This window comes from Benincasa hispida, chromosome 11 (assembly GCF_027475165.1).
Source record: "Benincasa hispida cultivar pf3 chromosome 11, pf3_genome.v1.1, whole genome shotgun sequence".
Classification (NCBI taxonomy): domain Eukaryota; kingdom Viridiplantae; phylum Streptophyta; class Magnoliopsida; order Cucurbitales; family Cucurbitaceae; genus Benincasa; species Benincasa hispida.
Genome location: NC_143488.1, coordinates 45,537,048 through 45,553,977, shown reverse-complemented (window position 1 = coordinate 45,553,977; position 16,930 = coordinate 45,537,048). Strand labels below are relative to the sequence as shown.

At 35.9% G+C, this 16,930-nt stretch overlaps 1 protein-coding gene across 1 annotated transcript in view; it reads left to right on the top strand.

Moving 5' to 3' along the window:
• Nucleotides 1–1,765: 1,765 nt before the first annotated feature.
• LOC120090135 (MAP3K epsilon protein kinase 1-like) overlaps nucleotides 1,766–16,930 on the top strand; it is a 33,574-nt gene continuing 18,409 nt past the window's right edge. Inside the window, exons 1-8 of the mRNA XM_039047654.2 lie at nucleotides 1,766–2,188; nucleotides 2,705–2,839; nucleotides 4,280–4,300; nucleotides 4,591–4,664; nucleotides 4,769–4,859; nucleotides 4,950–5,033; nucleotides 13,237–13,338; nucleotides 13,598–13,729. Coding sequence (XP_038903582.1) covers nucleotides 2,129–2,188; nucleotides 2,705–2,839; nucleotides 4,280–4,300; nucleotides 4,591–4,664; nucleotides 4,769–4,859; nucleotides 4,950–5,033; nucleotides 13,237–13,338; nucleotides 13,598–13,729 — 699 coding nt within the window. The 5' untranslated portion in view covers nucleotides 1,766–2,128. The remainder of the gene's footprint in view (nucleotides 2,189–2,704; nucleotides 2,840–4,279; nucleotides 4,301–4,590; nucleotides 4,665–4,768; nucleotides 4,860–4,949; nucleotides 5,034–13,236; nucleotides 13,339–13,597; nucleotides 13,730–16,930) is intronic.

Sequence of the window (16,930 nt, the reverse complement as noted above, 5' to 3'; positions counted from 1 at the left end):
TTGTGTTTCGTGAATTTTTTCCTGACATAAAAGAAATACAGATTCATCCCTTATATTGATGTCGAATCCATGAAAACATAGAAATATCAATAAAAATATCGACATATTGATAGAAATTTAATATTATAGTCAAAACTATTAACTTGGCGAGCTTGGTAGCGTGGGCTTGTAAGTTTGTAACCTTTATCAAACGGACAAATTTAAAAATTAAACAAAAAATGAAATTAAAAATTATAAAAAAAAAAAAAAAAAAAACCTTACGAAGCAAGTAATTTTTTTTCCACCATCAATCATATTGTAGATATCACGTCTAATGATTTCCATTCCCTAACGATCCGCTTTTTGTTTAAAGAAAACAATTATTTTTCAATAACAATAATTATATTATATCTAATATTAATAATACACTAAAGTAAGAGAATCAGAAGCGCCCACTAGGCTCTGAGTTGGAGTGCTCTTAGTCGGTTATTCTAATTTATCGAAAATATAAATTCATTATCCTAAGATTTAAGAGGTTACAATAAAAATTATTTTAGTTTTTACTATTTTATCTTCATTATTTTTTTATTATTTATTACTGTATTTACTATTTCATTTTCAAACTAAAATAGTTTACACTTCAAATACATATAGTCCAAATTAAAATAATCTACACCCAAATGTAAACTATCATAACCTATGACTATAATAACTAACTCATTGCCTCGAATGCCCCCTAAGAATTCTTCCATATTAATGACGGTATCATTTTAATTTTTTTAAACTCTAAATTTCTCAATATATTAGGGTTTAACTAAGTGGTATTCACATGTGTTCCGTTTCAATGAAGTTGGAGGTTCAATTTCATAATTGAAAAGATTACTAATTTATGTCATCTGTTCATTGAAATATAATGTACAGGGGTAAATGTTTAAACCATGTTTTGTCTCCAAACTTTAAAGTAACCATTCATTTTTGGAATTTAATTGTAAACGATTAAGTTTGTTTGCTTTCAAATTTGTAATAATCCAGTCTCTAAACTTTAATAAGTAATGATTTAGTTTATGTACCTTACCATTACAATTTCGTTCCTATTTAATAGAATTTTTTACACTTGTAATTTGATAAATTAATTGTAAATCAATTTTATTTATATTATAAAGATAAGCTATTGCATAATAAAAATTAATAGACATTTTTAATGAAAAATCTCAAGATCTAAATCGTTATAAATTGTGAAGTACATAAGCTAAATTATTATTTATAAATTTTATGGATTAAATTATTATAAATTTGATAGTATAGGAATTAAATCATTACAAATTAATCTTTTTTAAAAAATCATTACAAACTAATCTAAAAAATTTGTCACACCTTAAAGTTTAGAAACTAGTATTAGTTTTAAAAAATTTCAATGACCAAACGTTTTAAGTTTAAAGATGTAAATTGATATTTGAGAAATTATTTTAAACGATAAAACTATTGAAAACATTTATAAATATGACAAAATATCACTATCTTTGCAATAAACAACTATTAGTATATATCATATCACATATAGACATATATAATAGTATAGTGTGATTTATAGTAGATAAACACTAAGAGACTGTTTGAGGACCTAACATGAGATGATATATCCGCACATCCTAGTATTTGGAGGCCCATTATCCTATTTCATCGATTTTAATTGTTTGTGGATCCATTTTCATAACATGTCTTGTATCTTATCATCATTTTTCTTTTATGTATCGTATATAATCTTAATATTTGAACATACATAATCAGAATTCCTTAGACATGAAAATTCTCCCCATCTCAGCGTTCCACCCCTAAAATTTTACCATATCATGTAACACATTTGTTATGTTTGAAAAGAGTCTTGATATTTTATAGATAATTTATTTATATTGTCACTTCACCATCTTCGTTGCGATTTTTCCGCCAGTCGGGGAAAGTTTTTCCCGTCCAATTCTCCTTCCTTTCTCTCTCCTTTTCCCCTTTCTCTTTCTTCATTTCTCCGCGCAACCACCGTTTTCCGATCGGAAATCTTTACCTTCACCTCCTCCGTCGAATTTCTCAACTCCAGTTACTCCCAATGGACCATTTGTAGCCTGTTTCTTCTCCGGCTGAGGCCGATTCGGCAGCCATGTCTCGCCAAGTTCCAACCACTGCGTTCCACAAGTCCAAGACGCTTGATAACAAATATGTATGTTGGCAGTGGATGACTGGTTTCTGAATTGATGGGGTTTTGCTTACAATGGGGTTCTTCTTTCTTGTGCAATTTTGAATTTTGTTTGGTGTGTATGCGGAATGTTTTCTTGAAGTTGGATGGATGAAGAGTTCGTATTGTTGGTTGGCATATAGCTTAGAATTGAATTGTTTGTTGGTATCTTTGTGTGTATGTTGCCGTCTGGTGGCTACTGGAGATCATCAAGAAAAGGAAGCACTTGGAAGCAAGAAAAATTCTGAATTTTATTACCTGTTTCAGGATTCAATCGGCGAGAATGTTTTAATGATACACTTTGTTCACTTTATTTCTTGTCTTAACTCCTTGCAGAGTCATGCTTCGTTAATTCAAATAGAATATTCGACCATGGTTTTCTTTTTTCTTTTATTTACCGGAATATATAATCAAGAGTTGAAGTTATTTTATTCACGCGGAGAGTATCTGAAATTCATTACATCGTCAGTGGTTAGAAGTTAATATGAATTATTGGTGCAGATGCTGGGAGATGAGATCGGAAAAGGAGCATATGGGCGAGTCTACAAGGGTCTGGATTTGGAGAATGGAGACTTCGTTGCTATTAAACAAGTTTCCTTGGAGAATATTGCTCAAGAGGACCTTAACATTATCATGGTTCGATCATGTTTCTTTGATCAAGGCTTATTATCTGGCTGAATAAGAAAATCTTTTGTTGCTAAACGTAGAAACTTAAGCAATGTCTATGAGGATTCATCTGTTTCATTGAAGATAATGAGCCATTGAGTTGGTTTCAGACTTTCTTTAACTTTGAAATATCTTCTTTCTTTTGAATTAACGAATTGGAAAACTATCTTTGTAAACTTTTACTTCATGAGATAAATGGTTCTGAAACTTCCACTTGAAGCAGTGGATGCACATACACGAATGGACTTAGAAACACTTCATTTTTCATAGAACTTAGGATCTGCTCGTTTCATCCGGGATTTACCTTTTTTTGTTTCCCCCTTATGTTTTCTTTCATTTATTCTGAAATTCATTTTAACTAAAAAAAAGACCTTTGGATATGGATATGACTGTGACACATTCATTAAAATATATATTTTTTAGTGCATTTGTAAATTTTTATATATTCCGATGACTTTTATGTGAGGTACTTTTAAGTTCATAATGTCTATATATAAAAGAATCAGAAGTTCTGGAGGTTGTTAATTCCCTGAGAAGTAATGAAGCCTGTAGACTGGATGGTTTTATGGACAAATTCTTAAAAAAAAAAAAAAAATAAAAGGAAAAAGAAAAAGTCAGGAATACCATCGAGATAGACATTATGGAAATATACCACAACTTTATGAATGGTGTCATTAATGCTAACCTTGACGATCGTTTCACGTTCAAATAATAATAATAATAAAAATGCTAGCCTTGATGAAACATTATGCCTCATTTTCAAGAAATCTAATGGAAAATCGCTTCATGACTATAGACCCAACTATATCATACCTTTGGTTCTATAATTATTGCTCAATTCCTCTCCAATAGGCTTCACATGAAACGATTTTTCATTAGATTTGGTGCATTATGTATAAGGAGGACTCTGAGATACAAGGCCACATATTCACTACCCTTTTTGACAGGGATGCCTTATCTTCATACCATTTTTTAGTATGATATTTTCCTTTCTTTTGCCTATATCTTAGTGCTTTTTACCTTTTACTAATATTCTCTGTCATTTTGAAAAAGTTTTGTCCTCACATAATTGGTGTTGAATCCTTTGATTCATGATTTTTTATATTACATACATTCACTGCACCAGGACATTCTATAAATAAATATATATTTTTTTCATCTCAGACGAATCAAATCTGTCAAGTCTAGACCTGTTAGAAGTTATTGTGAAACTCTTTACTTTGTAGTATTTCATTTGTTTCATAGTTTTTAGCTCGAGTATCATATCAGTTGAAATTCTATGTAAATTCGGTACTTGGCTTCATTTTATTGTTTGGATATTTTCCCCGATCATATTCAAGTGCTCTTACTGGAGATTTTTTTTCCTTCTCTGCTATTCAATTGTGGGTGGGATGTAATGATGATTTTCAGCAAGAGATTGACTTACTGAAGGTATCCTCCTCTTCATCGGATTTCCATTTACATTTCTTGCATTCCTTTTGTTTAAATTAAAATACATTGTGTTTCTTTTGCTTAAATTAAAATTTATTGTGTTTATTTTTATTAATTCTTTCTGCATTCATCTTTTTCCTTTTCCACCTGGTATTTTTATTGCTTTAAGGCAATTTGCATTTGTGCTGAAGTTGGACTGTTCCATGGATTTACTTGATTTCATGGCACCAAAGTTATTATTTCCATTTGGCGTCTGTCCTTTTCTATCTGAAACCGTTTCACTTTTGTAGAACTTGAACCACAAAAATATTGTGAAGTATCTTGGATCTCTAAAAACAAAGACTCACCTTCACATAATACTTGAGTGAGTGAAACTTGAATTTTTCTTTTTTATAAACTAGGTCAAGGCAATTGCGTATTTCAATTTTCACACTTTTTTTTTTCTTTTTCTTTTGAGGGGTTTTACAGGTATGTGGAGAATGGATCACTTGCCAACATTATCAAGCCAAATAAATTTGGTCCTTTTCCTGAATCGTTGGTTGCTGTTTATATTTCTCAGGTTTGGAAGTTTCCCATCACTGTTCCCTTTTTTTTTCCCTTACAATTTCAGGGGCATGAATTATATAATTATTATACTGTCATAAAACAGGTTTTGGAAGGCTTAGTATATCTACATGAGCAGGGTGTAATTCATCGGGACATAAAGGGTGCGAACATACTGACAACCAAAGAGGCAAGTTTAATTCTTACACTTTTAAGTCATTTATTTTAACGGATATATTATCTAGCCTCTGTTTTTGTTTTTTGTTTTTTGTTTTTTTAATAAATGCCTTCTGATTGCCTTGTTGTGTACAAAAGCTATAGATTAGTTGTAAATTGTTTCTTAACGGTTGGTTATTGCAAAGACTTTGATCCAAGAAATACCTATGAAGATGGGGTGTTTTGGTGGGCTTGTTTTTTTGTATGCCCCAGTATTCTTTTATTTTTTTCTCAATGAAAGCAGTTGTTCCAATAAAAAAAAAAAAGAAATATCTATGAAGATAAACCAGTCTTTGCTATCAATAGAGCTAAGTTGGATATGTACTTTTGGACACATTAGGTCTGCTAGTTTAAGGTTGGTTATGCACTCTATGTTCCACTTGGTTGAAATGGTTGAGTGCCAAAAAGGCTTTTTGAGAGGATTTGGGAGATCTTTTCGCCCTTTATGAGGGGCTTTGGTATTTGGCTAGAGACTTCATTGCGGTTAGATTTCGGTTGGAGGGAGTGTCACCCCAAATGATGAGGAGCTTTGATGAATTTGTAGAAGATTGTGATCTTGTATATTCCCCTTTGGTGAATGGTAAGTTTACTTGGTCTAGCAATAGAGAAAGGGCAGTGCTTACTCAATTGGATAGATTCCTGTTCTCTAAGGTTTGGTCTGAGGTCTTACCAACCCGAAAACAGGGTATTGGGCATAGTTTTACTTCTAATCACTAGCCAATTGGTCTTAGCTCTAGTATGATTTCATGGGGGCCAAACTCGTTTAGATTTGAGAATATGTGGTTGGGTCAGCCTTCTTTGAAGTCTTCTCTGCCGTTGTTATGGAGTGCTAAGTTTATTGGAAAATGGGAAATTTTTTGCTTTTTAAGGAAATTGAGGACTTTGAAAGGTGTTTTGAAGTGTGGAATCTTTCACTTTTTGGATGTATAAAGAGGGGGAAAGCAGAAATTGTGGAGCAAATTTGGCTTCTTGATGATTTGGAGGTAGAAGGAAATCTTTTAGGGATTTGACGGAGGGAGGGTCCCTTTGAAGTAGGAATTTGAAGCCCCTCGTCCAGAGAGATGACACTAGCTTGAGGCAAAAAATTAAGACCAAGTGGGCTAATGATAACTCTTCTTTCACAATAGGGTTATGGGTGGATAAATAAGAGCATGATTGAATTCTTGGAAAAGGACAATGGTAACGTGATTATGGATAGAGAGATCAAGGAAGCAATTATTTCTTTCTTTAAAATCTTTATGCTTTTCCTCCTTTCCTTCAACCTTTTGTGGAGGTTTAAATTCGAAATCGATTTCTATTCCAAGGAGAGATGAACGGGAGGCCTGGTTCACTCTTTAGGAAGTTGGAAAGGTTGTTTTTTGGGTGTGATAGGAGCAAGTCCCCCTGGCCTGATGGTTTCACCATAACTTTTTTCAAAAAAAAAAAGAAGATGGGATTGTGTAAAGGTCCTTTGAAAGGTGTTGTGTGAGTTTCAAGAAAGAGTTATAATTGATGCAGAGATGAATGAAACTTATGTGTGTCTTATTCCTATGAAAGAGAAATTCAATAAGGTAAAATACTTTAGACCCATTAAACTAATCACGTGCTTATGTAAGATTATTGCTAAGGTATTAACTAACAGGTTAAGAAGATTCCTTCTGAATACTATTTCCCGTGCCCAGGGAGCCTCTACTGTAGTTAGGCATTTTTTTGTTTTTTTTTTTTTGAAAAGGAAACGAGTCTCTTCATTCATTAAGATAATTAAATGAGACAAATGCTCAATGTACAAGAGATACGATAAAACGAAAGACTTAGGATCAGAAGGTGCATCTGGGTATCTCAACTAGGTTGACACCCCCTTAGCACCACCATCATCTCCTTGGAGATCGATAAAATTGTGGACTTAATCAATACAATACAGCCCAGACGTATATGATCATAAAGCAATACAAATACAAGAAACTTAAGACTTAAGATAACTTTAAATCAAATAAACAGGTATTTCAAAATAAAATACTAAAAGAAGACGCTACTGCCATCTAGGAAAATTGCAACCAGCCCTGATTCCTAGAAACAGCCATCTGAGGCAGCAACATTAGTGCGCCAATTCAAGCTAATATCTTGGCTGGAGTAGTCCGTAAAAGCCTTGGAGAGTGAGTTCCACATGGATGCATTCAAATGAGCTGTCTCAAATCTGGAAAACCAAGGAGTTTCCTTGTCATGGAAAGCTCTTTGGTTTCTTTCAAACCATAAATCTGCCAGCACTGCCTTTACTGCATTATTCAACAGGATTTGCTGGTTTTTCTTGAGTTTTGGTCCCACCAAAACCTGCAAAACGTTGTCTTTGAATATTCCTCCAAAAACCCAGCTGATATTGAACAGTTTGAATAGCGAATGCTAGCAATTTTGACCATGGCAGCAGTAAAAAAGAAGGTGCTGAAGGTCTTCCCAATATTCTTTACACATTGCACAACTGTTGGAGATAAATAATGGGAGGGCAGTTTCTTTTGCAAGACATTGGAGTTGTTGAGGGTTCCAAATAACATTATCCATATGACAATATTGATACGCTGGGGGCTTTTGGACTTCCATTATGCCTTCTTTAAAGGTTGATCAATTGGTGAAGCCGTGGAAAGATAGGTGACTAGTGATTTGATGGTGAAGGTGCCGTTTGCTTCTAGGGACCATGAACGTTTATCATTGAAATCCTTCACTTTTTCCATGGCTACGATGCTTAACAAGCTTTGAAATTCTATAATCTCATCATCTTTTAAGAGTATTCTAAAGGAGATGGACCAAGAGGAGGTTGCACAATCCCAATGGTCCAAGACCGAACCATTGGGGCTATGTGTTGTTTGAAATAAGCTTGGGAATCTGGTTTTTAGAGGGATGTTGTCTACCCAAGAATCTAGCCAAAAAGCTATCCGGCTGCCATTACCAAGTTTGAACACTGCCAAAGCTTCCACTTTCGGCCATGACCTTGAGATGCTGATCCATGGGCCTCGAAGGCTGTGTGCCAACTATACATACTTCGACCGTGCATGCTCTTGACAACTTTACTTCAAAGAGAGGAATTCTCATTTATATAGTGCCAGCCCCATGCTAGAAGAGTCAAATTTCTTTCTTTTAAACCTCCCAAACCAAGCTTTCCATCCTCTTGGGCTTTAGAAACCAACTCCTATTTGGCTAAGTGATTAATCTTCCCTCCTTTATGACCTTCCCAAAAGAAGTTCTTCATAATTTTCCCCAATTTTAAGGGCACTTTTCTTGGCATAAAAAAGGAAGACATATGGTTAGTAGGAAGATTTGAAAGTACTAACTTACAAAGGGTTGCTCTTCCTCCATGAGAAAGGTTGTATCTTCTCCATTTGTCCAGCTTGCCTTGTATTTTATCAATAAGCGGCTGCCAAAAATTCATTTTTTTGGGTAACCTCCCAAGGGTAGGCCAAGGTACATAATAGGGAGATGTTCAACTTTACAGTTTAATCTAGCCGCCACTGAAAACAGCTCGTCATTTTCAACATTAATGCCACAAAGGGCAGATTCCCCCCAATTGATTTTCTGTCCCGAGCACCATTCAAAAAGTTCAAGAGTGTTATGCAAATTATCTAACATTTCATCATCATATTTGCAAAAAATTAAAGTGTCATCCACAAATTGTAGGATAGAGACATGGACTTTTTCTTTTCCAACCATAAAGCCCTCGTATCTCCTCTTTTCATGCAGTCTCGTAATTAAAGCACCAAGCACTTCACTTACCAAAAGGAATAAGAAAGGAGAAAGAGGATCCCCTTACCTAATTCCTCTAGTAGCTAAAATTCTTCCTCTTGGTCTTCCATTGATGAAAATGGAGAACTTTGGATTGGAGATGCATCCCATTATCCAAGAGATCCATTTAAGTTAAAAAAATTTCCCCAATCCACTCTATCAAACGCCTTTTCTAAGTCAAGCTTTAGGATCCACCATTTTTTCTTCTTAGATCTATAGTCTTCCACGACTTCATTGGCTATGAGGATGGGGTCAAGGATTTGTCTCCCTCAATGAATGCACTTTGAGTTGGGGCTATAATGTTTCGCATGATACCTTTGAGTCTTGACGAGCACTTTTGCTACAATTTTATACACAAGGGTGGTTAGGCTAATAGGTCTAAAGTCTTTTACCAACACTGCATCCTAATCCTCCTTCTTTTAGGCATATGAAATTCTCTTTAACGCAATAGTTTAACTTCCCATTACTGTAGAATTCATCAAACTTTGAGAAATTATCCTTTAGTTGGTACCAAAATTTGAGAGTGAATTCGGGGGTGTAGCCATCCGGACCGGGGGCCTTGTTCTTTCCTAACTCTTTAATTGCCCTTCTAATTTCTGTTGGGTGAATCTTGCCACAAGTTGAATGTTCTGGTTTCTTGTCCCATTCAAGGTTACATGGAATTGATCTAACCCCGTCACATTTGGAGTAAAGAGAGGAATAAAACCCCAATATGAGCTCTTCAATTTCACGGTAGGATCTAGTTGGGATTCCTTGATCATTGGACAGTTCTGCTATCAAATTCTTCCTCTTTTTTGCAGCTAGGAAGTGATGGAAAAAACCGTGTTTTCATCGCCCAATTTTAGCCAATTTAGTTTACTTTTCTGAATAAGATTTCTTTCATCCATTTGCTAAATTGCCACTAATTCTACTTTCAATGCTACCCTTATATCTTCTTCCCAAGAAGGATTTTCTTCATCATCGGCTAATTGGTCTCTCTTTTCAATATCTTTTAATAGAAATTCTTCTCTACTTTTCACATAATCAGCTAGCCATTTTCTTTAAGGCTGTTTTGATCCTTCTTAGTTTTGAGGAAATTAAGTAGTGGACCCAATCTAGCTGCTCAGCCATATCTAGGGATCTTTCAATCAGTCTACAACATTCCTTGATATTCAACCAACTATTACAAAAACGAAAAGGAGTTGGCCCCATTCAAAAGCTCCGGCTTCAAACAAAAGGGGAAAGTGATTAGACATGGTTCTCTCTTGTCTAGCCACTCTTGAATTCTCAAAAGCCTCTTCCCAATTATTTAATACTAGGAATTTGTTGATAAGTGACTTAAAAACTGGCAAATTATAGACAGAGTATTATTGCAAGCGAAGCCATTGAGAACTACAAAGAGAGGAAACAAGAGGGGATGGTATTTAAGATTGACTTTGAGAAAGCTTATGACCATGTTTATTGAAACTTTAGGATAAAGTTTTGCAAAGAAATGTTTTGGATTCAAATGGCGAGCTTGGATGTTGAACTATATTAGATTTGTTAACATTTCCATTTTTGTTAACAAGAAGACTAGAGGTAAAGATCTCTTCTACAAGGAGCCTTAGACAAGGGGATCTTTATCCCCTTTTCTCTTTCTCTAGTGGTTGTTAGAGTTAACCAGAGTGGAGGAAGGGGAGATCAAGGGCTTTAAGGTGGATAAAGAGTTAATTTATCTTTTTCTTCTTCAGTTTGCAGGTGATATTCTTTTTTTGTTCGGGTCAAGAAAAGTCCTTTAGTCTTTAATCAATTTTTTTAAAAGTAATTTTTAGGCCTAAGATTAAGAGGAGTAAGAGTTCTTTTATAGGTTTAAATTGTTCATGCTAAGTTAAGTTTGTGGGCCTATATGGTGGGTTGTGAGGTGTGGCAGTTCCTTTCCTGTTATCTTGGGCCACCTTTGGGTGGTAATTCCAAGAGCTTGGCATATGGGATTCAACGGTGGACAAGGTTAAAAAACAGTTGTCTACTCTTTGAGAAAAAGTCTTTTTCTCTAAAGAAGGGAGACTTACTCTTATTTAGTCAAGTCTTGAGTGGGATTCCAAGTTTCTTCATATCTCTCTTCAGAAGTTTGGTTGGAGTGTGCAAGAAAATTAAGTGTATGGTGAGGAATTTCTCATGGGAAGGGACGAATGAAGGGAAAGGGTTCCACTTGGTTAAGTGAGTTTGGTGTTGGAGCTTGTTGAATTTGGAGGTGTAGGCATCCAAGAGTCTAAGAATACATAATGAGGCATTCTTGGTAAAATGGTTGTGGTATGTTTTCATGGAGCCCAACACGTGGTGTGGAGTGAATGGTGAGTAGGTATGGCCATTATCCTTTAGAGTGGGATGTTGATGGTAGGTTGATAAGTTCTTGTAAAAGCCTCGGGAAGCTATATATATATAATATGAAAAGAACAACTTCCATTTAGGAAAAAAAATGAAAGAATAGACGGGCATATAGAAAACAATCTCACAGTAAAGGGGGAGCTCCCTTTACAAAAAGGGACCCCAACTATGCGAAATTATGCCTATAGAATAATCATAAAAAATTTTCAAGATCAAAGCCCACAAAGAAATGTGAAAATGAGCAAAAAACCAAACATCCAAAGGGTCTGTATCCACCCCCCTAAACACGTACTCTTTCGCTCACCCCATAAAACCCATAAAATGGCACACACCCTCGCTCACCATAAAAAACGACCTTTCTCCCAAAAGGCGGATTGAGGAGGAACTCCTCGATCATATCACTAACATTTCTGTGACGAGCATACATCATCCCAAACGTCTGGAAAAAAGAATCCCAAACACAACTCACAAAATCACAGTGCCACTTTTTCTGCCTTCCAACACAAAATACAACAAAAAGGGCCAATCAGCAAAGGAATCTTCCTCACAAGCCTATCCAACGTGTTAGCACGACCATGAAGAACCTGCCAAGTAACAAATCTTACCTTCCTTGGAATCTTAATCCTCCAAATAATCGAGAAGACCGACACACCAATAGGAGAAGGATCAACCAAGCAATGAAAGAAATTACACAAGCGCCCGTCCAAAGGATTATGGCTCCAAAATTTGACATTATTTCTCCCTCTTCTGAAAGAGTGACCCCTAAGTAAAAAAAGAAGGGCGGCCACATCTATCGCTCCTTATCAGAAAGAGGAGAAATGATTTTTTAGGAAAGACAAGTGATACAAACGAGGAAACAAACCACAAAGAGGTCTCTTCCCCACCCAATGATCTTCCCAGAAATACGTATCTCTCCCCTCCCCTTCTTTTCTCTAAGTTTATCATTTGTTCAGTTGTTCTGTTGGGGAAGGCTTGAAAGATTATTTTTGGAAGGGCCTTTGGGTCGGGAGGAGCCTCTTTATGCCTTATTTCCCTGTTATGTCGCTTCTCGAACAAGAGGTTGCATCCCGTGACCTTTGTGTTGCTTTCCTCAAATCCCTTCTTTCGATCTCTTTGGATTTCCTAAGACCTTCGACTAATGGAGAGGTGATGTATGTGATGGGTTTTCTTTCTAGAGAAGGGATATTAGGTTGCCTCCTAATCCTTCTAGGGGTTTCTCTTGTCACTTCTTTCATATTTTGTTTTCCCCTTTTCTTTCCCTTGTTTATGTTTTTCCCTGGCCCTAGGTTGTTTTCTCCTTAATGAAGTTTTGTTTCCTATTAAAAAGATAATCAGAAGAAGAAGAATACCATTATAGTTAATTCTATATAGAAATCTATGTTCCTTTGTCTAAGTTGGCTTTTGATAAAGGAACACCTTTTCATTTGTATTTGAAGAGCAACAAAGGTAGACCTCCCTTGTATCAAATACTTTTTGATATTATTGCGTAACTCAAAACTAAAAATTGTAAACTCGTTTGAAGGAGTCTAGGTTGTACAACTGTGTCCTTGAGTTCTAACTTGTATATCTTAACTACTAAATTCACCACTTCCCCATTGATCAATTAGAATTCTCAATTATACATCTGTGTCATTGAGTTCTAAAAAATTAGACTTCATAATGTTTATGTTGTGCCGTTTGTGTGCCTTTCATTAGAGTGAAGCTCAAGTCTCACCAAAGTCCATAGGGACAAGGTTAGAGTATTCATGTATCCCAGCAACATTTGAGCTAAGACAGAACCACTTTTCTGTTTCCAAACCAAGTATTTTTGCTGCTTAGGTAATGTTTCACATTCACGCCCATGTAGTTGAACAGAAATTGAACACCATTTGTCTTGAGCGTTTTCATGTGTTAAGCGATGCAGTTGCACTCCTATCAAGTGATTTTCCCATATGCAAAGCCTCTATGTTGTTGCATTTTCAGTTATTATGAAGTCAGATTACAGTTCTTATTGTCAACAATGTTGTGTGCCCTGTCCCATGTTTGCATCCATGATTCTTTCCTCTTTTATGGTGTATTAAATTTTAAAGGTGATTGGTTATATACAGGGCCTTGTGAAACTTGCTGATTTTGGTGTTGCAACAAAATTAACAGAGGCCGATGTTAATACTCATTCAGTTGTTGGAACACCTTACTGGATGGCACCTGAGGTATGAATTAATTTTCTATTCATTTTTGTGTATAAAGTTTTTAGATTTCTTACACTGCTCGAAGATTTTCATTTGAAGGACCAACAGAGTAGTGACAAGTTACTAAATGACTTGAAACTTTACCTTGGTAGACTAAGCTTGAGATAGTTCGTTTTAACTTTCCTTTGGTTCTTCTAAAGATTTTACTTTTACCTTTTTTTTTTTTTAGTACATCTAAAAAGTTTTACTTGATGGTCTTTTGATGTTACTTTCGTTTCAGGTAATTGAAATGTCAGGAGTTTGTGCCGCTTCTGACATATGGAGTGTTGGATGTACTGTGATTGAACTACTTACATGCGTACCTCCATATTATGATCTACAACCTATGCCTGCTCTCTTTCGGATTGTACAGGTATAGTGACTTCTATTCTTGCCACTTTAGGATTATTCATGTTCTGTACTGTCTTCTCTCTTAGCGTAGGAATGCTTCATACAATCTTAGTTGTTCCTTTTAACAGCGTGCCATTTCTTAATTTTTTTTCTCAATCACATCTATGTGCGTGCTTCATGTGCTCAAGTTCTCATACCATCTTAGTTGGGCTTGGGATTGTCTGAATCTATCCAAGACTTCCCACATAGGGTGTAAGATGGAAGTTATACCTTTTTGTACCTTGGTGTTCCCCTTGGGATTACAATTGGAAGAGCCAATGGTGTGTGCGATTGTGTGGGTTTTGTGGGGGAGCGAAGTAGTAGGACTTTTAGGGGAGTGGATAAAGACCCTAGTGAGGTCTCGTCTCTGGTTCGCTTTCATGTTTCTTTGTGGGCTTTGGTTTCAAAGACCTTTTGTAATTATTTTACAGGAGTTATTTTGCAAAGTTGGACTCCCTTCATGTAGTGAGTTGCTTTTATGGGTGGGGTGTTTTTTGTTGTCCTTGTATTCTTTCATTTTTTTTTCTCAATGAAAGTCGTTCTTATAAAAAGAATAATAATAATAAATAAATAGAATAAATAAAAAAATAAAAAAAGTTGGAAGAGCCGATGGTGGATAGACCTAGAGAGAAACCAGATATATGGAGCTTGCAAATTTCAATAGGTAGAGATTGGCATTGGCTCAATTGGTTTTAAACAGTTTGCCCATTTGCTATCTCTCTTTTTCTTGCCCTGTCAAAGCCATTAACATTTTGGAGAAGTTGATTAGGGACTTAAGGAATGGTGGTATGGACAAGGTTACTTGGAAATAGGTCTCTTTACCACCCTCCATTTTGGGAGGCCTTGGGCACGCATTCTTCAGACAGAGGAACGATGCCCCTTTTGAAGAAATGATTATGGAAATTCATTTCCTCTCTCTGTTTAAGATGTCCTCCAATGCTGCTGATTGGATTGAGAAGCTTTCAGAAATTTCCTTTGGAACGATCATAATGATAAAAGAGGTATTCACTTCGTAAAATGGTAAAAAGCACAACTCCCTATTTTTGAAGGGGGTGTCGGTTTGACTGATTTAAAGAACAAAACTCTTTTGGCAAGGTGGATTTGGAGACATCAATCTGAGAATGATGCCCTTTGGAGATGCCTTATTGATGTGAAATATAGCTTCCCCCTACAACCACAAGGTAGATTCTTTAAGCATTCTAAAGGCCCATGGATATACATCGCTGAACAGATCGATCTCATTCATGAAAATCTTGCCCATGTTATTGGCAATGGTGCAACCACATCCTTCTGAAATGATACTTGGGTGGACCTGCTCCCCTTAATAATTCTTTTCCATAACTGATGAATCTGAGATTCTTGAATAGTTGAATGGTCTATTTTATCAACATTGCTTCAGCCCTCTAATAGACCTTCAGTGGATGACAAATGGAAGATCCTTGACAAGTCGTCAATTTACTAGCACTCACCCAACACCTTGCCTCATGTGGTAATGATCAGAATTCTGATCTATATAAGAATATATAGAAAGGTCCCATCCCAAAAATAAATTTGGTTCTTTCTTTGGAGATCAGTTATGGAAGCATTAATATGACTCATGTTCTTATAAAAAATGCTCCTTGGATAGTGTATGCCCCGAGCTGGTGGGTTCCCTGTCACCAATGTGGTAAAACCATTATGCACATTTTGGTATTTTGTGACTTGGCCTAATCTTTTTGGGTGAGGATTTTATCCTGCTTCAACTATGATGTTATTTTTCTTAATGAACCACTCATCCTCTTGAATATGCTTCTTATTGACCATCTGTTTAAGAATGAGAAAGCGATTGTGTGGACCTACATCATCAAAGACTACTTTTGGCTTACCTGGAATAAATGGAACCATCCTATTTTTGAAGATAGAGAAACGAAATCCACTCAATTTTTTATCACCTTTTGTATCCATCTCAAATCGTGGTGTAAATTCACTTCCTTTTTTTGTGGTTACAATCTTACCTCCCTTATATCTCAATGGAATATCGTTATGTAATTTCTCACTTCATATGTTGCCCCTTTTGTAATTTCATACCATCAATGAAATTATGATTGAGGAAGTGTTGACCTTTTAAGGAAATTTTGCCTTCTAAATTTTCATGATTAGCACCTGAGGGATGTGTGCTCTCTGTTTTGCAATTAAAAGTATAAAAGAGTTAATGTTAATCCCCCCATTGCTATTAACACTCCGCTGCCGAAGATCCTTCCTATTGTTGAGAACAAGGGAAATAATTTCAAATTGCAATGTGGTCCATTCGTGGATTTCGTCACTTGTCAAATTCCTTCTATGGATTATGTCGGGATCAAGGGAGCTAATTCAAGATACCCCTCTTGGTTTCTTATTGGATGAAGTGGAATTCTCGTATTTTCAATTATAAAGAACAAAATTACAAAGCTCCACTCTTATCCTAAGAAGTACAGACACGGATACAGATACTCTTGAAAAGTTAGGGAAGAAAAGAAAACACCAGAGTTACGTGGTAAACCCTAGACCAGGGAGAAAAAACCACGATAAGAGTTTTTATTTTTAATTCAGATACACAGTACACAATACAGGAACATGTATAAATAACCAAACAATGAGAAACCCTAGACTGATAAAAGACAAAAACGCCCTTAGGGCTCAAATATAATTTCAACACTTCCCAAGTTGGGGCGTAGATGTCAATGAAACCCAACTTGCTAACACAGGTGTCAAAAGTCTGTCTGGGTAACCCTTTGGTGAGAACATCAGCAACTTGTTGGCTGGACGGAACATAAGGAATGCTAATGCTACCGTTATCCAGTTTTTCTTTGATGAAGTATCGGTCAATCTCAACGTGTTTGGTTCTGTCATGTTGAACTGGATTGTGTGCAATGTTAATGGCAGCCTTGTTATCGCAGTAAAGTCTCATCGGGTCATGACTTTCTTGATGTAGATCTACCATAACCTTCTTCAACCAAATCTCTTCACGTATACCCAAGCTCATAGCCCTGTATTCGGCTTTGGCACTGCTTCTAGCCACAACGCCTTGCTTCTTACTTCTCCAGGTAACTAAGTTTCCCCACACAAAGGTACAGTATCCCGAGGTAGATTTCCTATCTGTAACAGAACTGGCCCAGTCAAAATCTGTGTAGGCCTCGATACACCTTTTATCATGCTTTCTGAAAGC